At 36.4% G+C, this 26,291-nt stretch overlaps 1 protein-coding gene across 1 annotated transcript in view; it reads left to right on the forward strand.

The window, feature by feature from the left end:
* Positions 1–26,291, forward strand: part of IL1RAPL1 (interleukin 1 receptor accessory protein like 1) — a 1,314,427-nt gene that overhangs the window by 621,026 nt on the left and 667,110 nt on the right. Inside the window, exon 3 of the mRNA XM_054471838.1 lies at positions 9,827–10,106. Coding sequence (XP_054327813.1) covers positions 9,827–10,106 — 280 coding nt within the window. The remainder of the gene's footprint in view (positions 1–9,826; positions 10,107–26,291) is intronic.

Here is a 26,291-nt window from a genome sequence, read left to right on the forward strand (position 1 = left end):
CTATTTATATTCTGAATTATATGTCTGTCATTTCAGCAGTTTCAACCTACTTAAAAACCATTGCTGGGGAACTAGTACAGTTGTTTGGAGGTAAGACAACAGTCTGGCTTTTTCAGTTGCCAGAGATCTTGCACTGGTTCTTTCTCATCTGTGTGGGTTGATGTTCCTTCAGTCTTTGAAGTTGCATCCTTTGAATGGCGCTTTTTGCTTTTATCTTCTGTGATGCCAGTGGGGGTTTGTTTGTGGTATAAGGTGGGTTTCAACTGACTTCTTTTCTGGAAGATTTTAGGGGGCCACGGCTCAACACAGCACTCCTGGACTGTGTGTCCTAACTCTGAGGGACTTTTACCGGGCCCCTGCCTTTGCTCTCTAGCCCCTTGAAGTTAAGAACTTGCCGTACTGGAGGGACCTAAGTGTTCTTGGTCCACTGGCCACAACACGCTGATGGAGAGTGCCAGCCAAAGCGCTTTGTACGATGGTAGCAGTGGGATCTGTGCTCACTCGGGTGTGCCAGCAGCCACAGCATGTGTGGCGGGGTGCACATTTTTCAGCTGAGGAGGGGCACCAGTGGGGGCAGGGTTGCTGTCATCTGTGCTAGCATTTGCACCTGCAGTGGTGGGAGTAGGGCACTTGCAGAGGCAGGGTTTCCTGTGCCCATACACAGATTCACACCGGTGGTGGCAGAAGCAGGATTGGTGGCATCCATGCATGTATTCGCACTGGCAGGAGTGGGGGCATGGTGGGGGTGGGGTTGCCGGTGCCCATCAAGACAATCTTCTATACTTGAATTTGTTAATCATTTCACAATACATATATATGTATCTTAAAACATCACATTGTATGCCTTAAATATATACAATTTTTATTTGTAAATTATGCCTCAATACAGCTGGAAAAAAAACACATGCAAAGTTACATAAATATCCCCATGATTTTTTCCTCAAGTTATCACCCCTTTTTTCTTACTTGATTCTGAGAGTGTTTATGAAAATGCTATGAAAATGAAGAAGTACTAAACAGATAACATGGATGGATATTATTATATGTATGACAAAAATGAGAAGGAAAGGTCCTGAAGGAGGTACACAGATACATTTTTGTAATACCCTAAACAAAATGCAGTATGTCAACAGATACCAATCGTAATAGATATGTGATTACACATATGAATGTAGATTAATGCCCAAAACAGTTGTATGTGAAGCTAATCTGTTTATAATATATTATATATTTCATGAGACTTCTTCTCTGATAAAAATAGACTTGGCATCACTTAAAAAATGGTTCTAACCTTTTTAAAAGTTCTCACTTAGAAATTCACTTGGCGGAGCAATACACAAGCTGTGTGTGTCTAATTTTCCTCTACAATCTCTGTAAGAAGTTAATCAAATAGGCAATTAATCTGTATGATATTATTCATATGAAAGCATATGCATATTAAAATACACAACAGACTTCATTCTTATTTTCCTTAAATTTTTCTCTAATGCCAGGGACTTGAATGTCCAGCAGAGCTCACAAAATGAAAAAGATACATGGCAGTGCTTTTGTTGCACATACCAGAAAGTACAAGCAATAACGTTCTGCTGTATAAACACCTGTAATGAAGGCAGAAAATGTGTAGTAAGCTAACAAACAAGACTTTGACCCCAACAACACTTATCTCTCGCCTTGAATCTGCTTTTGCTCCTCATTTCCATTAATAGTGCCACAATCTTCTCTGGAATCCTGATTTGAAATCTCAGAGTCATCCTAGACTCCTCCTTCTCCTTCATCTCGCCCTTCTGATCAATTTCAGCATCCTGTTGATTCTGACTACAATTCTTCCCACATTTCCTTGTCATATCTTTTGCTACTTCTTTTTTAACCTCTATTTTAAGAACTTTCTGAGTTGTCTCCTTACTCCTAGCTATCCCCTTCCAATCCATCCTTGATATTGTCCTGTAAGTGATATTTCTAAAATGTAAATCAGATAATAACACTTCCTTTGCAAACATTTACCACTGTCAACATTGGTTTTAGCAGTGGTTTTCAAAGTGTCATCCCTGGACCAGCAGCATCACCTGCTTTGTGGTAACTACTTCGTAGTAATGCAGATCCTTAGGTCCCAATCCAGACCTTCTGAATCTGAAACTCTGAGAGGGGAGCACAAAACTCTGTGTCTTAAAAAGTCCTCCAGGTGATTCTGATGCACACTAAAACTTGAAAACTACGGGGCTACAGAATTAAGTTCAAGTTTCTTGGCATGGTGTCTTGCCAAACCTGTCTTTTCTGCACTTATTTTCACCTCCTTACATTCTTCTGTACTCCTCACCACTCTACTATTTCAGAACCTTACCATATACTGTCCTATTAACTGGGATAAACCATTGGCTTGCAATTTTCTCTTCCAAATTATCAGGTTTGAACTAAGGCGCATTTTTAATTTCATCTCTTTCTTAAATCCTTTTTGATCTTCCTAGTCATATTTCCTGCTCCATTAGTTCATCTGTGAAATGGAAAACAGTTCTGGGTTGAGAGGTAAAACAAACTTCTTGCTTTGTGTTTCCTCAGTAATGTTATCTTTGCTCTCAGAATTTATTCGTTTTTCTTGTGCTATACATGGTTTTTGACAAGTCTGTTCCCACTTATAGATGATATCTTCAAGGGTGATGCAAGTCTCAGTAATCTTTGTCATAGAAGAGTGAGTTGCACATCATATGCGCTCTATAACATGTTGTCTCTCACCAATATATTACTTGAACTTTAATGCATGATTATTTTATATGTTCATTGCTGAAAACAATCCATTAGTCCATTTGGGATTGGTATAAAATTTAAAGACTTTTTGTAACTTACTATCTTGAAAAGTGTAACTCTGTTCTTTTGTCTGCTCTAAAACAAAAACAAAATAAAAGTAAATCTGTGCCTTGAGCCCTGTTACTTTCTCTTTAAAGGATCATTTTGCTGGCTGGGTGTCCTGCCATCTAACAGGCCTTCCCTGTGAGGCTCCTTTAAATTGGGAAAAGGATTAAATTTTATCAGTGTTTGTTTAGTCTGTTGCTCATCGTGTTGATATTTAATCCAGTGTCCAACAAGTGTCCAAAAGGAATAAAATGCCTGAAGCTGGCAATAATTTTTGACCTATCTGTCTGAACATATTCCTATCAGTTTTTACCCAAATAGAGGGTTTTCCAGGAGACATACATGAGCTAAATAAACAATATAATAGTATGCTTAATTCAGTAAACTATGTTTAATATATCAACAAGGATTTATTGAGTTCTGAAGTACACTCAATTTTGTGAAATCAAATTATTCTGAGTTAGAAAATTGTATCACTTTGCAATATTATAAAGGAAAAATGCATACTGCTATTTTTTAATTATTGGGGTTAAAAATATCTACAAACAATAGTTATAAGTGATTGTGTTAATACCAAAGATATACATTTTCAATACTCATTTAAGTGAACAGTTATTTAGTTAATCACTAATTTATTCAACACACATTTATTGATTGCCTATTGTGCCTCAAATATATATAGATATGGAAATAGCTCTAGATTTATAATTAGAGCTAAATGAGGTTTTTTTTTCTTTTTTAGAGATGGGGTCTTGCTATGTTACCCAGACTAGACTAGAACTCCTGGGCTCAAACAATCCTCCCGCATCAGCCTTTTGAGTAGCTGGGACTACAGGCACATGCTGCTGGGTCCAGTTTGAGATTTAGATATGTAGATGATAGATACATAGATAGATAAACAGATAGCTAGGCAGAGATAGAAATAGAGATAAAGATAGAGAAAGATAGAGATAGACATAGAGATGGTGATAGAGATATGGTAAAGTCCCACTTCTCAGAGTCCCCACACTTCAGTGATCAATGAAATACATGTAAGCAAATAATGATTTAATATGATACATGCTAATGAAAGTATGTATTAACTAAAGAACATAGGGTAACTAAATAATCAAAAGAATGAAAAAAATCTTTAAAGTCAAAGATGGACCATGTGTACCAAGATGTTACCTATCTGTATCAGTTTCTTATGCCAAGGCTAATAAAAGAAAATAAGAATCCAGATTTTCTTACAGGATGACGTGCATCTGTTTGTGTTTGCTCAAATAGCAGGGCTTTTTCTGCTCCTGTTCAATGTGGGAATGGAAAGCAGAACATCCCCTATGTTCCATGTACTGTGTTAGGTACTTTCTCATGTCACTTCTAAACACTAAGAAAAGTAAAAAAAGAAGATTCAAAAACAAGACTTAAGCTGAATTTACTTAATGCAAGGCAGGAATAAAATGATCCCACACAGATGCATGGGACCTTCAGATTAACAGTTAAAGAATTGTTCAGAGAAAATTAACCTAAAACATTGAGGATTTGTTCACATATAGACACATACAGGGAAGAGCAACCCTTATGAAGACTTTTTCTCGGGCCAAAGTCAAGTGTAGAGCTTTAAAAAGGCAAACTTAGAAGTTTGGGTTTGTTTGTTTGTTTCTCCAACAACAAGAGTTGCTGCTGCAAAGTGAGAGTCACTCTCCCTACTTTTTAGTTATTATTCCAAGATATCTATCCAAGTAGACACAGGTTGAGTATCCCTTTTTTCTGAGATACTTGGGACCAGAAGTGTTTTGGATATCAGATCTTTTTCAAATTTTAGAATACTTGCATATACAGTATATAATGAGATATCTTGGGAATGGGACCCAAGTCTGAACATGAAATTGATTTATGTTTCATAAATAAATAGCTTATACACATAGCCTGAAGGTAATTTTATATTTTCCTTGGGGATGCTAAATAAATTGTGCTGTGAATCTACATTTTGACTGTAACCCATCATGTGAGGTCAGGTGTAGAATTTTCCATTTGCAGCGTCATGTTGGCTGGCACTCAAAAAGTTTTGAATTTTGGAGCATTTTGGGTTTCAGATTTTCTGATTAGGGATGCTCAACTTTACTTTAAAGTAACATAATTTATCCTTCTATAAATATAGTATTTTGTTTTCATATTAGTATGTAACATGTATAAATTATATCATTAGACTTTTTTGAAAGAGTTCAAACTTCAAGTTTGTTACCATGAACATATTTTTAGCTTTTACATAGGTAGTAATAGTGACTTAATTAAAAATACTTTCTCTACTCTTATTTGAATATATTGATAATAGCCAATATATGTAGCTTTTCTTCACAGTACATCAGTAGTGAAAGAATTACTTCTGAATCTTAATTCTATTACTGTGTTCATATATGCTCCCAGAACTTTATGAGAGGTAACAAAAATGAATGAACATGGTACTTCTTACTCCCACTCCCCAATGTAACTTCATGGCTTCCTTCATAAACTCCCATTGCCTGTGAAAGAACGTGTACTGCAGAGATATGTTGAACTGGAGTATTTCCATAGAATCCTCCCATCAGGGAAGGAGAGTACCAATAGCAAATTTTCTGAGAGAGACTTACAGAAGGGTATTTTATTCCAAAAGGGAGAAAAACAGATTAAATACTACCAGCGTCCACAATTACCTGATGATAATTTTAAAAAGCAATAACAATAAAATTTATATAAATTACATACAATTAATGTGTAATGAAATCAACAGTGTCTAGAAATATGCTTTTGGAATGATTGTTCCCAAGCCAACAAAGCTTGTGTGCTGAAGTAAGAAAAAACTGAATGGATCAACAGCAATTCTGTTCATCAAGAGTTAGATTTTAAGTTATCACATATCCCTTTAAGATTTGAAATGTCTCACTACACAAGGTTAAAAAATATACTTCGTGGCTATATTTTTAAAGTCTTTATTCACAAGGAGATATATACTGACATATTTGGGGATGAAATATCATTATGTCTCTAATTTCTTTTCAGCTGGTTTAGAAACAATAATACAGTATACAAGGTGTGAGAGAGAACATGTGTGCAAATGAGGCAAAACAACAAAGGAAAAAAATATATCTCCTTCATTACTTCTTTCATTTAGTAAAATGTTTTATTGTAACCATTGAAGAGAGACATAGGTCCATCATTTGTTTAAATGATTTTATGCAGGCTGGGCTTAGTGGCTCACGCCTGTAATCCCAGCACTTTAGGAGGCCAAGGTGGGCAGATCCGAGGTCAGGAGTTTGATGCCAGTCTGACCAACATGGTGAAACCACGTCTCTACTAAAAATACAAAAATTAGCTGGGCATGGTGGTGTGCGCCTGTAGTCCCAGCTAGTCAGGAGGCTGAGGCAGGAGAATCGCTTGAACCTGGGAGGCGGAGGTTGCAGTGAGCCGAGATCATGCCACTGCACTCCAGCCTGGGCAACAGAGCAAGACTCCATCTCAAAAAAAAAAAAAAAGATTTTATTCAAATAATTTGAGTATGCCTTGAACTGTTCTTTGTAGTATTTACCATCTTTTCCCAGGAATTATTGAACCATTCTAAGTTTATTTTTTAACAACATGCATTTAGTTTAATGGTAGTAAAACCTCCTAAGCCATAGATCCTCCATCTGTTTCCATATTGAAATGAGCACCAAGTGTCTCTAATGTCCAAAGTGCCATTTCTTCATTTTGCCTCTAACTTTTCCTTGGCACATGACGTTGAACTGTATGAAACTTTTTTCCTGACTGATATTTAAGTATGGAATAAGAGTAATTTTCAGGAATATTTGTGATTTTCTTCCAACATTTTCTCAGAAAGCATATTCTGAAGGTGTGTAATAATATCTATATGCATTCCCAACACAACTCTCTCTCTGTTCTCTTGATCTAATTTGTTACTAACTTTTTAAAACTTTCTAGACTAAATCTTTTTGCTCACCTTCAAGCATTTTGTTTTATACTACAAATCTTCTGAGACTCGAATAATTTTATCTTACTGTTTATGCACTGCTACCTTGAAGGTATTTCAGCCTTTTTCACTGGCAGCGATACCCTCCATGACAGATAGTCAGTTATATTAACTTGATTCTATTGTAATTTACATAGTGTTAAAACAAAATAATTTGACACTTATAATGAAAATTATAACTGTTTAAAAAACTACCACCTAGGATTCATTTTATGTAATGGGAAAATATACAAAACTGTTTTGATAAATATTATATGCAATTATATAACTTGGACATCTCTGTGTAGTTTTTTTCCTCCTGTTTAACATGGTATGCCAGCTCTACAGTAGTCATGACAGGAATTATGACAATGACTCAGACATTGATGATGCCCACCAAGCTTCCAGCATATTTACCCTAGATGGTACCTCAATACAGCCCTTTTGTAAAAATTTTAAACCCAAATTTGGTAATTGAAATTAACTAAATCAAAGAATCCTGTGAAATTGACACCTTTATTAAAAAACAATATGTGACAGTAGGGAGAATTAATTCTACGTTCAGATAAAGCTGGGTGAGAACCCCAGCACTCACCCTTATTAGCTGGCATGGAGTTTTCTTCAACTGTATAATTTGGTAATTCAATTGTTTATTTTGCTTATTTATTCATGCATTCATTCATTTACTCATTTACTAAATGTATGCTAATCTGGTTAGCAGGCACAATTCTAGGCACTGTGGCTAAAAAGGGAAGTAAGAAGGACAAAGTCCCTGCTCTCAAGGGGTTTACATTCAACTGGGGAGACAGAAAGCAAAGTGGATTCATAATATAACATCAAATAGCAATAGGTCTTGTGAAAAAAATACCAAGGCATACTCTGGATCAAGTGGCCAGGATGGGAAGGCAAAAGGCCTCTCTGAGGAGGTGATATTTGGCAAGAAAGAAAGAGAAAGCCATGCAGTTGGTTGGCGAAAAATGTTCCAGGCAGAGGGAAGAGCAAGTTCAAATGCCTCAGTTTATATTTCTGTGAATAGTAAATGAAAGTTTATAGACTCCTGGCACATCGTTAAGTGCTTATTAGATGTAAGATATAATTTTAAGATAATAAATGTAGATAATTAATTCCACATGTTATTATGTGTCTTCTTTGCTGTAATGTACATCCTCCTTTTCATCTAGACCATTTTTCTTCTCTTGAATATTATATTATTTATCCTGTTCTCAGAGCTGTTAGATTGCCCTCTTTTTAATTTGTAGTGAGTTTAACCCTACTTGCAATATTCAAATATTATTACTGTCAGAGGTCCTGTTTTCTCAGTCTTTGCCCTTTTGCTCAACATTTGTATACAATGAGTAATGCCAAATTGATTTTCTTGCTAAGTGTTGGGCAACTGCCCTCTCTAAACAGTAAAATTCACAACTTCTCTGTGATGATGATAATGTTGATGTACCTGCCCTGTGGGAACCTGTTGTTTTGTATGCATGTGCAGGGAGACGGGTGATCAAAAAATGGTGTCAAGATGTCATTTGGAAGATGGTACCTGCAGAAAACACAGAAAACCCAATCATACCCCACCCCCATCCTCCACATTTCCCACCATGGTTTCTTGTTTACACTTCTCCGATTCTCCCAGAAGTCAGAGCAAAGTGTCCGTTTACCTCTGTCTCTGGCTGGGAAAAAACCACTACCAGAGCTCAACTCACTTTTATTGATTTCTATATTGTTTGGCTGTAAAACATTTATTCTCAATTGTATCAGTTTGGGTCCAGTCAGAGAAAAAAACACAGTCATTTGAACAGTGAAAGTTTTTACAAATAATTATTAAATGTAACAGGGGATTACAGTAATGAAGGGATTGGCTAGCATAAAAGAAAGTTGTATTAGTTTGCTCAGGCTGCCATAACAAAATACTATAGACTGAGTGGCTTAAACAGAAGATATTTATTTCTCACAGTTCTAGTGACTGGGAAGTCCAAGATCAAGGTACCAGCCAATTTGGTTTCTGGGTTTTGGATGGCTACCTTCTTGCTCTGTGCTCACGTGATCTCTTTTTTTGTAATCACGATGGAGAGAAAGAGCAAGCTCTCTGGTGTCTCTTCTTGTAAGGGCACTAATCCCATCAAGAGCCTCGTTCTCATGACCCTCCTCATCTAACCCTAATTACCTCCCAAAGAAAGGCCTCATCTCCACATACTGTCTTATTGAGGGTTAAGGCTTCAACATGTAGATTTTCAGGGGAGGGCACAAACATTCAGTCTATAGCAAAAGAGAACCATAAATAATAGAGGAATGGCTACCATTAGCCCTAGGGCTGAGACAGCACACCTGAGAAAAAGTCCCTATGTTTTCATCCCCAAAGCAGAGATCCACACTTTATTGGGAAGGTACAACCATAGCTTACCGAATGGCAGAAATCACTAAGTTGCTATACTAGCAGAACTTGTCAGAAATCTGTCTTCTTCAAGTTAACAGAGACCCTCCCTCTAAGGTACCTGGGAAACATTGCCAAGCTGCTGGTTGCCAAGCACTGTAGGAACCAGGTGCTGAAGAAGCCTTGAACGCTGCAAGAGCCTGCCAAGTGAGCACACTGAAAATAGGAAGCAAATCCCTTTCTTCCTGAAATGTCTCACCAGTGCCCTCTCCCCACAAAGCTTCAGTGCCAGCTAGTAAAGAAAAACATATCTCAAAGGCCCAGATGTATTTTTACCGAGCAGGCAGAAAGGTACATTTAGAATGAAGAGGCAATAAATCAATAACCAGCACATTGATATAAACAAATAATAAATAACAGCAGAAGCAGACTAAGTGAAGAATACATTGTTTGTTAGCAGAGTCCACTACTTTGCAGGGCCATTCTCAGTTTGATTCATTGCTATGTGCTCTGTGCCTAGAATAAAATCTGACCCAATATGGATGCTCAGTAAATATTTGTTGGATGAATGAATGATCTAATTGCTTGTTTTTTTTTCCCTCTAATGTTTTTCCTCTCTTTCTCTCTCTCTTTTTTTACTATAGCCGATGGATGCACTGATTGGTCTATCGATATCAAGAAATATCAAGTTTTGGTGGGAGAGCCTGTTCGAATCAAATGTGCACTCTTTTATGGTTATATCAGAACAAATTACTCCCTTGCCCAAAGTGCTGGACTCAGTTTGATGTGGTACAAAAGTTCTGGTCCTGGAGACTTTGAAGAGCCAATAGCCTTTGATGGAAGTAGAATGAGCAAAGAAGAAGACTCCATTTGGTTCCGGCCAACATTGCTACAGGACAGCGGTCTCTATGCCTGTGTCATCAGGTATCCCTTTAATTCTATTACTGCTGAATCAAAGAAAGCACAGGCTGCTTTCTCCTACTTAAATGTTGCTGCTATCTCTTTTGCCTAAAGCCGTTGTCTCAATATTTGCATGTGTTGCTGCTTTCTAAAATTTAGAATCAAATCATAAAAAGATGGGATTGGAATTTATATTAGACATTATTTCCAGCTTATGGAGAAAAGCGATACCATCTGGGTAGCCACTTATGTTACCAAGAATTACTAAAAACTATGAAATAAAATTTATAGAGGAAGTAAAATGGTACAAATAAAATGTAAGCAAAGACTTGCAGAAAGGATGCATAGTTTCTTGCTAAATGAGTTGTAACATTTTGCTGTTGCCCTTCACAGACAGATAGAGCATGGATACTTCTGGTTCACACCCATTTGCAAAGATGATTTAGGTAATGTGTGTATGTGCACAGGGAGAGGAAGAAAGAATTACCATGTTAGAGAATATGAAGGTTGTGTTCCAGATTGCTTTGCTAACCAAAACTTCTGGGTCAATACAAAAATTTTCCCAAGTCTTTCAGGGCCAATACCAAAGTTAATAACAAATTCAGTTCCTGTATCCCCAAGGATACCCACCATACATCTACACATCTTTGTCAGCTTCTGGAAGAGGCATATACGGTTTGTTTAAAGATAATGCATTGAAGCAATGCCCATGTAACACATTCGCAGTTAAAAACCTCAGTTTAAGCGTTTAGCCCTTCATAGATTGTGAATCACACCCTTCGTGAACGATCGTGTATGTCATTGGACTATTAGAACATTAGCAAAGCTGGGTATAGTCATATAGACGGTGTGTTTAAATCTATTTATTTGGCTTTCTGTATTTGGGCTTATTCAGAGAAATAAAGAAGAATCTAAAGTAATTGATTCCCATAACTCAGAGAAAGTCTCAGAATCACCTAGTGTCTTTTTCAAATAAAAATTTACCGCTCCTGAAATCCTGATCAGCAGCCAACACTCCTCTCTCATAAATATCATGCCTCCCTCTCACCGTCATCTCTAATAATTACCTGTAAGCTGAGCCATGGCTACGGGTGTGCTAGGACATTGAAATAGGTCAAGTTGCATAAAAGTTAAACAGAAATGTATTTTTCTAACACTGACAACATATATTATGTTAGAGTTAATGCTGGAAAATATAAATGAACATAAGTAAAGAGTTGTGTTTGGGAAAAATGCCTAATGGATTTTAAAAGAACAAATGCATCTGGCCGGGCGCGGTGGCTCACGCCTGTAATCCCAGAACTTTGGGAGGCCGAGGCAGGCAGAACACTTGAGGCCAGGAGTTCGAGACCGGCCTGGTCAACATGGCAAAACCCCATCTCTACTAAAAATACAAAAAATTAGCCGAGCATGGTGGCGCGTGCTTGTGATCCCAGCTACTTGGGAGGCTGAGGCAAAAGAATCGCTTGAACCCAGGAGGTGGAGGTTGCAGTGACCCGAGATCACACCACTGTACTCCAGCCTGGGCAACAGAGCGAGAGTCTGTCTCAAAAATAAATAAATAAACAAACAAATGCATCATTCCTTTGGCAACTCTTCTTCTTTCTCTTAGGGTTTACTAATCCTTTTATGATTAAACATAACTCTTAATAAAAGTAGAGGTTTTGTAGGGGTACAGATCAATAACTGTCATATTAGTACAGTTAAAGAATACTGTTTGGACTAGCTGTTCCCATTTGACCAATAGTAATTAGATTTTAATTTCATATCTGCTGTGTTTCTTTTTAAAAATCATTATTTCTGATTGTTCATGCATGTCATAAGGTGATTCTTCAAGATAGGCAAATGTGTGTCCTCATTTATCTGACATTAGAATTGAGTTGGATGTCCATAGTAGAATGCTACATTTCGTCACTTATTATTGATGGAAAAATAATGATGTGTTCACATTAGTAATCTGAATTTTGAAAACACTGAGGTTGCAATTCTCTGATGTATTTAAATATACACTGTGATCCAACACTCTGAGAAATTGCATTAAAATGCCTCTGGAAGGGCCGGGCACCGTGGCTCATGCCTGTAATCCCAGCACTTTGGGAGGCCGAGGTGGGCAGATCACCTGAGGTCGGGAGTTCGAGACCAGCCTGACCAACATGGAGATACCCCATCTCTCCTAAAAATACAAAATTAGCCAGGCGTGGTGGTGCATGCCTGTAATCCCAGCTACTCGGGAGACTGAGGCAAGAGAATCACTTGAACCCATGAGGCAGAGGTTGCGGTGAGCCGAGATCGCGCCATTGCACTGGCAACAAGAGCCAAACTCCATCTCAAAAAAAAAAAAAAAAAAAAAAAAAGGCCTCTGAATTACCAGTTACAATAATGAATGAAAGATTGAAAAGTTTCCAAAATGATGACACTTGCCATATGTTCATATGTCTACATTTTAATAAAAGGTGAAACTAAAAGACAAATACTTTAAAGTTTATGTGTGTCAAGTAGCAATCTAGAGAAAGCGATAAACTGCAGGAAGAGATACTTTTGTCATTGACATTCAAATATGCCAATCAGTTTGAAGGGAGTGTTGTTACAGCTTCCTTTTCCAGTTTGGAAAGGGGTACTCAAAAGTCTTTACAAACAGCATTTGAAATAGCACGGCTTGGTGTTGACGTGAGAGGAGCTCAAGGGCTGTCAGTTGAGTCACTGACATTTTGGCATATTGTTAGCTATCAGGCCACTAAACTGTCACCATTAGTTTTTAAATAATCCACTTGCAAAGAATTTTAGAGGCTTGAAAATGTTAGCATCCATTCTAAGGTTCTAGTCTTTCTGATAAATATTCTGAGTATTAACTTGTCAATGAAATTGTTTATCAAGCTTTTCATATACAGCTAATTTCCATTTACACTTAAATATATGCAATTAAATGGCATACATAATGGAAACACCTAAGACTCCTATCATTATAATGAACAAGAACTTTCTTATTTCCTTCTCTTAATATCTATTTTGGACAGAATAATACCACACAATTCTTTGCTCCATACTTATTGGCTCTTTACTCAGTTTACTCATTCTTAAATTTATATTTTATTTTTTACATGAAATAGTGAATGAAGGAAAGCTATGTAACAATTTCTTTTGTCTTATTTTATGGCCATATATAAAAACAAGTTTACTTTTAAAAAAATAAAAATTTGGTGGCCAGGTGTGGTGGCTCACACCTGTAATCCCAGCACTTTGGGAGGCGGAGGCAGGTGGATTGCTTGAGGCCAGGAGTCCAAGACCAGCCTGCGTAACACAGTGAGACCCCGTGTCTACAAAAATAAAACTGTTTAAAAATTAGCCTGGTGTGGTGATGTGCACCTGTAGTCCTAGCTACTCAGGAGGATAAGGTGGGAGGATTTCTTGAGGCCAGGAGTTTGAGGCTGCAGTCAGCTATGATCACACCACTGCACTTCTGCCTGTGCAACAGAGTAAGACTTTGTCTCTTAAAAATAAAATGAAATAAAATAAAATAATAGTTCCATATTCTTGACCTCCAACTTTTTAATTCCCCTTTTCATAGTTATGCCCTATTAGGAGTTTCATATGCAAAGCTAGCTGGTATATGTGGAAGCATTCCAGTGCCCCCCAAATGGTAGCATGCTAAGTTGTTTGGCACCCTATTTTTAATTAAAATTTTATTTTTGAGATAATTGCACATTCATATTCAGTTGCAAGACATAACATAGAGAGATCCCATACCCAGATTTGCTCGGTGGTAGCATTTTGTAAAACTGTGGTACAATATCATAATCGGGATATTGACATTGATACAGTCAAGATACAGAACAATGCCATCACCTCAAGGGCCCCTCCTATTGTTCTTTTATAGCTATATCCATCTCTACCCAACCCCAATCCCAAACCCCTGTCAACCACTAATCTATTCTTTATGTTTATAGTTTTGTTAATTTATTAATGCAATATTAATGAAATCATACAGTATAGAACCTTATGGAATTGGATTTTTCACTCAGCGTAATTCCTTTGAAGTCCATCCAAGTTGTTGTACATATCCATAGTTCATTCCTTTTTATTGCTGCGTAGTATTCCATGGTATGGACTACCACAATATTTATTCACTTGTTGAAGGGCATCTCTATTATTTCCAGTTTGGGGATATTAAAAAGGAAACTTCTATGAACATTCGTATTCAATTTTTGGGAACATAAGTTTATTTTTCTGGAATAAATGCGCAAGAGTGAATATGGATTGAATGGTAGTTGTGTGCTTAGTTTTATGAGAAAGTACCAAACTGTTTTTCAAAGTAGCTATACCATCTGATGTTCCCACCAGCAATGTATGATTTCTCCACATCCTTGCAGCATTTGCGATTGTCACTACTTTTAATTGTAGCCATTCTGGTAGGCATATTGTGATAACTCATTATGATTTTAATTTGCATTTTCCTAATGGCTAATGATTAAAATTTTCATGTGTTGATTTGCCATCTCTCTTCTCGTGAGTAAAATGTCCATATTTTTGTACATTTTATAATTGCATTATTTATGTCCTCCTCATTGAATTTTGAGAATTCTTTGTGTGTTCTAAATATTAGTTCTTTTTGGAGATGCAGTTTGCCAATATTTTCTGACTGCCTGTAGGTTATCTTTTCGTCCTTCTAACAGGGTCTTTTGCAAAGCAGAAGTTTTTAATTATGATAAGGTTCAATTTGTGAATTTTTCCAGTTATGGACCATGCTTTTGGTGTGAAGTCTAAAAATTCTGCCAAGTGCTAAGTCCTGAAGATTTTTCCTTGTTTTATTTTTTATTTTTAAGGTTTAAAAAATTGTTAAAAATTCAGTTGCTTTACATTTTACATTGAAGTCTGTAATTAATTTTGAATTAATATATTTTTTGAAAAAATGCTTATTTTATTTTTTATTTTTATGTATTTATTTATTTATTTTAAGTCCCGGGGTACATGTGCAGGATGTGCAGATTTGTTACATAGGTAAACGTGTGCCATTTTGGTTTGCTGCACCTATCAACCCATCACCTAGGTATTAAGTCCAGCAAGCATCAGCTATTTTTCCTGATGCTCTCCCTCCCCGAGCCCACCCGTCCAGCCCCAGCAGGCCCCAGTGTGTGTTGTTCCCCTCCCTATGTTCATGTGTTCTCATCGTTCAGTTCCTACTTATAAGCGAGAATATGTGGAGTTTGGTTTCCTGTTCCTGCATTAGTTTACTGAGGATACTGGCTTCCACCTCCATCCATGTCCCTGCAAAGGACATAAGCTCATTCTTCTTTATGGCAGCGTAGTATTTCATGGTGTATATGTACCACATTTTCTTCATCCAGTCTGTTATTGATGGGCATTTGGGTTGATTGCATGTTTTTGCTATTGTGAATAGTGCTGCAATGAACATATTCATGCATTTATCTTTATAATCGAATGATTTATATTCATTTGGGAATATACCCAGCAATGGGATTGCTGCATCAAATGGTATTTCTGTTTCTGTATCTTTGAGGAATCGCCACACTGTCTTCCACAATGGTTGAACTAATTTACATTCCTACCCACAGTGTAAAAGCATTCCTTTTTTTCTGCAACCTCGCCAGCATCTGTTGTTTCTTGACTTTTTAATAATCGCCGTTCTGACTGGTGTGAGATGGTACCTCATTGTGGTTTTGATTTGCATTTCTCTAATGATCAGTAATGTTGAACGTTTTTTCATATGTTTGTTGGCCACTTAAATGTCTTCTTTTGAAAAGTATCTGTTCATATCCTTTGCCCACTTTTTAATGGAGTTGTTTGTTTTTTTCTCATAAGTTTGTTTAAGTTCCTTGTAGACTCTGGATATTAGACCTTTGTCAAGTGAACAGATTGAAAAAATTTTCTCCTATTCCTTAGGTTGTCTGTTCACTCTGATGATAGTTTCTTTTGCTGTGCAAAAGCTCTTTAGTTTAATTAGATCCCATTTGTCAATTTTTGCTTTTGTTGCAATTACTTTTGGCATTTTCATCATGAAATCTTAATTTTGAATTAATATTTATTTCAGGACTGATATTTGTTTAGGTTAAGTCTTAGTTTTATGGGGATGGATGTCCAATTGTCCCAGCACCATTTGTTGTAAAGGCTATGCTTCCTCCATTGAATTGCTTTTGCATCTTTATTCAAAATCCATTGAGCATATTTTTGTGGGTTAATTTCTGTGTTTTTTATTCCATACCTTTGTCTATCCCTCTGCCAATACCAAACTGTATTGATTAGTATAGCTATATGGTGGTGAAAATATCAACTAGAGTGATTCCTCCTACTTTATATGTCTTTTTAAAGATTGTGTTTAGCTAGTGTAGGGCCCATTATTTTTCATGTAAATTTTAGCATAAGTTTGTCTATATCTACAAAAATCCTTACTAGAATTTTGATAGCAATTTCATTAAGCCTATGGATCAATTTGAGGAGAATTGATATCTTTACCATATTGAGTCTCACTATCTGTGAATACAGTATGTGCCTCCATGTATTTAGGATTTCCTTCTTTGGTTTCTTTCATCAGCATACAAATCCTATGAACATTCTGTTAAAATTTTAACTAAGTATTTCATTTTCCTTGGAGTGTTTGTAAATGATATCTTCTGTTTAATTTTGGTTTCGACATGTACATTGTTACTATGTGAAAATGTGATTGATTTTTGTGTGTTAACGTTTTAAAAACATATTTTTTTCAAATGACATATCTATAATGTGTTGTATCTAGTATGTAGTTCATTTGCTCAAGGCTTGATTTTTCCTTTTGGGACTATGTAACTCTTTTTTCTCATTGAAAGAACATAGTAAGTAAGCATCTATCAAAAAGTACTTAAAGAAAATCCATTTATTCACTCATTCTATGCTAATGGTAGGATTTAAAAGATTTAAAGAAAAGCTTTTACTTTCAAGTAGTTTACCTAAGAGAAAATAAGTGTGTAATAAATTGCTGTAGATACTATGAAAATAGTTTAGAATTCAATGGAATTCTGCCGAGATAGAGTAGCCCCGTTCCTCTTAAGTCTTCCTTCTTACAACTGAAAAGTCTGCATGTAACGGCAAACAAGCATAAGAAGTCTCTGAAAGATGGAAGAAATACCTCTGAGAAAGACCTCAGAACTTGAAGAATGACGTGGCAACATGTCATGTTCTACTATCCTGTCTGCTCTTCACAGATTAAGGCATGAATTCTTATCATTTTTTCACTTTGTTCCTTCATTTGAAATTCAATATTTTCATTGCCTACCTGAATAATACATATTTATTTCTTGAAGAAAATCCAGTTTATGTTTGCTTTCTTTCTATCTTTCCTATGATTACTTCAAAAACAATTGTTTCTTCCACCTATTCTGGGGGGAAAGCACTCTAAAACTTAGTGCCTTAAAGCAATAACCATTTTATTTGCACATGATTCTGCAATGTGGGCTGGACTCAGCTAGGTGGTTCTTCCAGTGATCTTGCCTGTGGTCACTTGCGGCTGGAGTGCACTGCAATACAGGGTTTGCTGAGCCTGTTTCTCTATTATTTCTGAGGGCCTCTCTCTCCATGTGCTTTTTCCATTTATCTTTCTATCAGGTGAGCCAGACTTTTTACGTGGCAACTCAGAATGTATAACTGCTTATCAAGCATCTCCTTGAGTCATGCTTACTGATGTCCCATGAGCCAAGTTTTGAGATAATACAGGAGAAGACTTTACAAGGGCTTTGAGGTGTGGTTCATTGGTAGGGCCACCAAGGTAACAGTGTAAGAGTCAACCTTTTGACCCTTAATACTGTAATTCATGTCCTTATAAATGAAAAGTATAGTGACCCCATTCCTGAAACCTCCAAAGTCTTATCTTTCTGTGGCATCAGGATTAGGTTAGAAGTTGATGATCTTATTATCCAAGTCAGCTCTGAATGTGAATGAGGTTCTTCCTGCTTAGTTCCCTGAATACAACTGCTCAGGAGTGGCTGCTCTTCATCCAAAACTCTGTGAACTAAAAAGGTATATAATTTGGCCCTCACATAGCCAACATAAATAGTGAGACAGGGATAACATAGCTAAACCAAATATCCCCATTCGAAATGAGGGCTGGGGATAGGAGATACAGAGCAGTCCCTGGCCCATGGCAATTCTAAAATTCAGCTGGATACATGGCACCAGTTTCTTTTATTTTTTTTCCCAAGGAGAGTAAATATACTTTATTTTTTATTTTTTTTAATTATACTTTAAGTTCTGGGATACATGTGTAGAACGTGCAGGTTTGTTACATAGGTATACATGTGCCATGGTGGTTTGCTGCACCCACCAACCTGTCATCTACATTAGGTGTTTCTCCTAATGCTATCACTCCCCTAGCCCCACACCCCCCGACAGACCCCGGTATGTGATGTTCCCCTCCATGTGTCCAGGTGTTCTTATTGTTCAACTCCGACTTCTTAATTAGGGCTCAGTTCTGCTTACTGGAAGTGGTTCTCTGATATTCTTGGGTCCATGCTCTTCCTTTCCATATAAAATTAATGGCCCAGGCCTCTTTGCAATTTGAACTTTATCCCTTTTAGTATAAGGTAGTATGGTTCCTTAAAATGTTGTGAAGCTTCCATGTATTAAGTTGTAATCCACTTCATGAAGCAGAAGCCACACCCATAAATATCTTCAGGAAAGATGCCCCTCTACTTTGCTGTTCAAGTCAGGATGCTGGAGGACAATGTACCAAAGATTCTTAAATGAGTTTTGCCTAGCTAGTCTTAGGGTATGCCTCATAGACCCTCCTAGCTAAGAATCTTAGAGTCTGCCCCATAGACTTTCTCAGCTACTTTCTCTGGATGATGGAGTATGCATTGTATACCAAACATATTACCACAGACATTTTTCCCCCTCAGAATCAATATGAGGTGTTTGTCAATGAGAAAGCACTCAATACATATTTATTGAACAAAATAATGAGTGATTGAGGTTAGTGTTCCTTGGAATACCTTGTGGAAAACATTGCTATAGACAAAATTAAACAATTTTCTGATTCCTATCATTTTCCATGAGAAAATAAAATAATTCTTTTTCTTATGACATCTCTTGTCTGAAACTAACACAAATTACGAATGGCTTGTCCTAAATCATGATTTTTGGTATTTCAGATGACAATTTTCTGTCTTTTGACAGAATATACCTTTACCGTCACCTGGTGGAAATAAAAACTAATAAAATGTTAGATCTGATAGACCCAAACAAGTAACTGCTATAACTGTAGTATAAACAATTTAAGTAATTTTTTAAAATCTGTATGATACAGTATACTTTTAATATTTATGAATTTTTATGTAATTATTATTTAAAAATCAAGTCATTCTTGAATCAAAGGATATATAATGTCCGCATAATTTTAGAAAGCCTTAAACATTTATGCCATAAGGAGTCTTCATAATTTGTTCAGGGCAATCAAAGTCCGTATAAATGTTTTACATCCTACCCAGTAATTTTAATGATCATGTGCATATGTGTTCCAAGGATCTAGTGTAGTTTCACAATCTTGGTTTCCTAATTTTTAAACTGTCTCTCTTAATTGAAACCATAGTATACCCTTGAGAATATCAGCTATAATTTGTAGGTTATAAAAATGCAATTAAACCTACATAAGCCAGTCCCTTTAAAAAAAAAAAAAGTCATATACAAGTGAAAGTCTTTAAAATAAGATTTCAAGTTCGGATGTAGAGTCTCTTATGGATAATATATTTAAATTGTAAAACTGCACATCAGGCACTTTCTGTAGTTTTTTGGTAGAGACATCTTTCTTGCCATAGTAGGTTTCAATGAGATTTTTCAGTTGGATAACTCTGATGATTCTTGGAGATGGTGTTGAAGTTTAAGCCATATTTCCAGGTCTGAGACAAGAAGGCATTTTCTAATGGATCAAACTATTTTTAACAGAGCAATAATTAGCCAAATTGCTATATTTCTGGGTTGTGCTCTTTTCAAAAACAACAAATTCAATTGATGGAAGTAAAAGCCAAGAGCTGTGTGAAATGTCTATTTGATTTACTGATTTTTTTTTTTTTAACTATCTAGGAAATACATGTCTTCAACAAAACAGCCTATTTTTTTTTTTTTTTTTTACTAAGAAGATGAAATAAATTCTGCTGGAGTGATGATGGGGTAGTTTCTTAGATCACTGGATTAAGAAAAGCTTTGTCTAATCTTACCAAGTCCTATAGAAGAGACAGCTTTGAGAGCTCTTTGAAATCAATTGTGTCATGTTCGAGGCAGAGACTTATAAATTTTCTTCAAAAAGTATCAAATTAATATGGAGTAGATAGAGTACTGGAAAAGATACGTTTGTAAAATAATTAGGTGCATAAAGTCCAATTTGAGATTTTATGTAGTCTTTTTTTTTTTTTTCCATTTTAGGTCAAATGAATCACCATAGGCCCTTTTCAACCATGGATATAACATGTGTATTTATCGTATTTTACAAACATTACTGAAAATCTAGGACATGACATAATTTGTAATTATAATGAGGGAATTTTAAAAATTACAAACAACATATGCCAGGCAAACAAGTCACTTACAACCCAACAGGACTTTATTGGTGGCTATACAGGGTTATACTGTGATTATTACTATTTGTTCTTTATTTGTAAAAAACTATTCTCCAAAAAAATAAAATGTTAACTGCTAATGTTGATGCATTAAGTGAAGAGAAATTGAATAGGCTTAATAAAGTAGTAGCTGCTGATCAGCAAAATTTGGGATAACTCATGGCTAGGGAAAGTGTAATTGGGGAAGATTTCTGTTAGAAAGGTTTCAGGAAGACTTCTACAAGAAAAATTAAATAATGAATGAAAACAGGGGATGGCAAACTTTTTCTATAAAGAGTAAAATTGTGCCCTTTGGGAGGCTGAGGTGGGCGGATCACGAGGTCAGGAGATCGAGACCATCCTGGCTAACACGGTGAAACCCCGTTTCTACTAAAAATACAAAAAATGAGCCGAGTGTGGTGGTGGGTGCCTGTAGTCCCAACTACTCGGGAGGCTGAGGCAGGAGAATGGCGTGAACCCGGGAGGCAGAGCTTGCAGTGAGCCACTGCACTCCAGCCTGGGTGACAGAGCGAGACTCCATCTCAGAAAAAAAAAAAAAAAAAAGTAAAATTGTAAAAAATTTTAGATTTTTCAAGCCATATAGTCTCTATTACAACTACTCAACTGTGTTGTAATAGCCAGACAATATCCATACACAAGATATAAATGAGTGGACATGGCTGTGTTTCAATAAAACTTTACTTACAAAGACAGGTGGTGGGACGGATTTGGGCTGTGGGTCACAGTTTGCTGACCCCTGATCTAGAAAATGCCTTGCAAATGTCAAATAGCAAAGCCAACAGTAGCAACTGTTGTTATTAACAAAGAAAAAGCTACGTTATATTCCTGATAAAGCAAGTAGATCAGTGTTGTTAGAAAATGGGCTTTCTGTAGGTGATAGTTAGAAGGATGACTGTAAATAATGGTAAAAAAAATACTAAGACTTAAACGCCAAGAAATATCAAGCAGGAGATGGAAAACAGAAAGCAGTTTTCCTGGAAGTACCTTACAGCAATTCTATGAAACTAGAGAAATTAGAAAATGCAAAATGGAAATTAGAAAATGGAAACTAGAGAAATTAGAAATGGAGTTTTTACAATAAATGAGGCATAAGGCAATGGGGGGCCTATGTTTAGAGTGTTAATGGTAGAAGTGCCCAAGAAAATAAAACAGATTCAAGGTCATTTTTGGAAGAAAAAATCCATGAGAGGTGATACTTGATTGGATATATTTTGAACTTCATTGGATGTTGCTATGGGAAATAAGTAAAAGAGACAGCAAGAGGCCTATCTGAATGCTTTTCAATACAAACCTAAACATTTTTACCAGAACAACTCAAGCTCTGAGAAATAAAATCGCCTACACTTTAAGCTATTAGACAGGGAAACATGTAAATAAAGTTCCCCCATCACTGGTCTCCAATAGAGCATTTGAATGAATAAAGGAAGGAGTTTGGGGGTACTTTCTAGGTTCTCTGATGGTCTGCTTATTAGTCTTTCCCTTAGATCATCTTAAGGGCAAAGGTGTAGCTTTGCATCTTTGCATCTCTTATTACATATATATGATCACTGAGATCTGAACAGAGTAAAATCTTTTGATTAGTTGTCACAGTTTGGGGGTGGCTTTGTGTATAACAAGAATCTTAGAAATAACAGTGGCTTAAACAGGAGAGAACTTTGTCAAGGAAAAGTCCAATATATCCAAATTTCAGAGCGGATATATTGGCTGCCTAATTGTCTAGGTCTCAGGATTCTGCCCGCTATAGGGTATGGTCTTCATCCTTATTTTCCCAAGATGAAACTCTGTCCATCATATCTACGCTATTACAAGCTCGAAGGTGTAGAATGAAAGGAACAGAGCACATGATCCTTCCCACCTTTAAGAACAAGTCCCAGAGGTTACTTATATCACTTTTACTTACATTCATAGGCCAGAACTTGTTCACATAATTACACCAAGCTGTAGTGATGGCTTGGGTATGTAGTTTTTGTTAGTAAAACCCATGTGCCTGATAAAAATACTACTAATTTAAGGATTTCAAATTGATTTTCCTAAGAGAAAAGCCTAAGACAGGGATTCTTGTGCAAGTGAGCTATGAAGAGAGTGCTCTCAGAAAAAAGCCTGCAGGGAAGAAGCCGGGCAGAGATGTGTTTTCAAGTCTAGCTTCAGCCTGATCCCACAGGGAGCTGTGGTGCATAAATTGCATCACAGAGTTTAATCTCACATTGAAGCAAGCCTGGACGTCGCAAGTATCTCTATCTGAGTGGTTCTTGTCATACCAAGGTGATTATCAAGAAAAGGGTACAGGTATGAGCCTTAACCAGCTAGTATCCACAGCAGCTAGAGAATGAGTACAACAGCTGGTGAAGAAATTCTGGGTGGGATGCCAAAAGCATCTGCTACACTGAAGACGGAGGACAGATTTTGAGGGAAAATTAGTAGCCATTTTTGTAAGAGCCAAAAGTATCCCTTCACACATACTGAGATGACTCAATATCCTATTTTTGTTTTGTACATGGTTAGTACTCTATCAGTATTTGTAGAATGAGTAATGCGTATTCTTGGACAACCTTCTTTTTTTTTAATTTCCACAGCCATCCTTGACCATTTTTGAAAGTATTAAGAAATGTTAATACTCTCAATACCACCATACCTACCCCCAATACATACACAAGCATCCTGCCCTCAATAGCTATTTCCTCTACTCAGATTCTAAGTCACACTCACAACCAATTGTAGAATTACCTCACTGGCATTCTGAAGACTTAGCTGGCGGATTTCCTGCATTTTCAAATATTTTAAGTTCCGGTTTCCGGAAAAATTCTCATTGCCCTGGAAATAATAGCCAGACAGCTATGATTAGAATACATATAACCTGCTTATAGTCACCTTCTTTAAATCTTTGGTGAAGAATAGGTATGGCTTTTCTCATCAGTTTGCTCTGGCCTAGACTTATGTTGGTTTTACAGTGACATTTCTGACTTTCAGGCAAGTATCCATTGAGTAACTGTTTTATTATACAAAATCTGAGGTTATAAAATAAAGACTTAAATGAGCATTTCACTGATTTCATTATATCTCACAATTATAGATCTGGATCTATCAATTTTTTCTCATGAAGCTCCCAAAAGACTGTTCTATAAGAGCTATGATTATGGAGTGAATGAGTCAAATTTGAAGTCTGGTCCGATGGTTTCAGGAAAATGTTTTATATTGTTCTAAAGCCAAAAAATAAAGAAAGAATGAAGCATCATTTCAAAGCAATATCACACCAGGTTGGATCAGTTAGACTTCATATTACAGAAAAGTAGCTTAAGTAAGATACTTTATTTTCTCACGTAAAGTAGTTATAAGGTAGGCATTCCTGGACTTTTATGATAATTTCAACGTTTTGCATGACTTAGGCTCTAAAGCTTTATGCTTTGCCATTCTCAGCATGTGGCTTCCATTCCCAGTGTCACTACGTGCTCCTAATACAACTGAAGAACTGAATTTTTAATGTTATTTAACTTTAAATAGCCACATGTGGATCTTCGTCTTTGTTTTCAAATAGTCATTACAAGCTGTTTGTGGCTACTGTTTTAGAATAGAAACTCTTCTGGATAGCTCTTATTTAGCCAGGAATCATGTAATGTAAACATGGAAAAGATTTTAGATTTCACTGTACGGGTTGCTTAGTTTTACAGATAAACAACGGAGGAAGTCCAAAGAAGTTAAGTATTGGCTTTGTAGAAATTCAAAACTAATGTTTAGAAATACGAAAAATCGAGCTGGATCTTTTGATTTCTTAATCAGTGCACTCATAAAAAATAATTTATTAAAAATATTTTGTAATTGAATTTGTTGATAATTCAGGTAGATCTTCCTTTATTTACTTCAAAAAAGTAAGATTTTAATACAATTTTTTTTTCAGTCCATTCATTTCCAATGGCTAATTTATTTGAAGAATGATTGCAGCAATCTGACAACAAAGTTTTACCGCATCTACTCTAGATATTGAAGCTTAGGCTGTGTTTCTGTTCTTGACTCTGTAAAGCAATCCATTAAATGATAAGCTAACAATTAATTTACATTAAAACAAGACTACTATTTCTGTTACTGTAGAAGTTTTAGAATTAGTTGCATGTAAGTTAACGTGATTAAATTGGCTAGGAATATTTGATATTGTATCTATTTAATTTATTCTATTAGATTATTAAGTATCTATTCTATACAAGCCATTAGGCCAGCTGTTGGGAGCACAGCAGTGAATTAAACCACAGTAGAATTAAGCTAGAATAGAACATGTCTCTTCTGGAAGTTTATTCTAGAAAAGAGCCTTTGAAACAGTAATTACTTGGATCCTAACTTTTATGAAGAAAAAGAACAAGGTGCCTTAAGATCAGGCAACGGGCTGGCTTAGCCCACTTGGTAAATAGTCTCTCCCTCAAAGGCTCAACCTCTTCAAACTGAAATCTGACTACTTCTGGGGTTGCACAAAAGTTCCACAGACTGTTCCCAAAAAAATAATTTGAAGGAAATTCATCTCCAGAAGCTCAACTTTCACATGTACTCTTGTCTAAAATTGCCTGAAAACTCAGAATAGCATTTCCTCCACCTTACGAAAGAAAGGCACACCTTTCTTCCTTCCCAAATTGTAGCATGATGCATTGCCCCAGAACTTAGGGTGCCAAACAAAGGGATAGTCGAAAATATTACTTTGAAAACTCAAGGCCCCTTAAACTCAGAGATCTTCTCCTGCCTGTGTTTCAGGAATTTTTGATAACTTCAATGCTTAATCAAATTTGGTATATTCCTAATTCAGAACAGCCAAAGCAATATATAGTAGTGATACTGAATTGTGTCAACGTAATTGGAGTGTTTTATGGGACTATCATTTTTTCAAGATGCATTTGATAAAACTCAGGAACACACTTTACTTGAGATAGTTAATACTGAGTGTCAACTTGATCGGATTGAAGGATGCAAAGTATTGATCCTGGGTGTATCTGTGAGGGTGTTGCCAAAGGACATTAACATTTGAGTCAGTGAGCTAGGAAAGGCAGACCCACTCTTAATCTGGGTGGGCACCATCTAATCAGCTGCCAGCACAGCTAGAATAAAAAGCAGGCAGAAAAAAAAACGTGAAAGGACTAGACTGGCCTAGCCTCCCAGCCTACATCTTTCTCCCATGCTGGACCCTTCCTGCCCTCAAATATTGGACTCCAAGCTCTTCAGTTTTGGGACTTGGGCTGGCTCTCCTTGCTCCTCAGCTTGCAGACAGCCTATTAGGGGACCTTGTGATCGTGTGAATTAATACTTAATAAATTCCCATATATATGTCCTATTAGTTCTGTCCCTCTAGAGAACCCTGACCAATACATTTGTTTTCTTTCATATTTGATGTGCGTTGTCCAAAAATAACACATGTAAAGCCTATTTCATTAAATCATGTTACGTACTATGTATTCCACTTAGTTAATTCTCATCATATTCCATTTATACAATATATAGTATTTTCTCTCTCCTATTAAGAAATAACTAAAATTATTTAAACATACAAAAATAGATGTCACCTTTAAATAATAGGTTTTTATAAATCATTTAAGGTAAATGTGACACAACAAAGCTTGGAAACCCCTTTTCAGGGTTTCTC

The sequence above is a fragment of the Pongo pygmaeus genome, chromosome X (genome assembly GCF_028885625.2).
Source record: "Pongo pygmaeus isolate AG05252 chromosome X, NHGRI_mPonPyg2-v2.0_pri, whole genome shotgun sequence".
Lineage (NCBI taxonomy): Eukaryota > Metazoa > Chordata > Mammalia > Primates > Hominidae > Pongo > Pongo pygmaeus.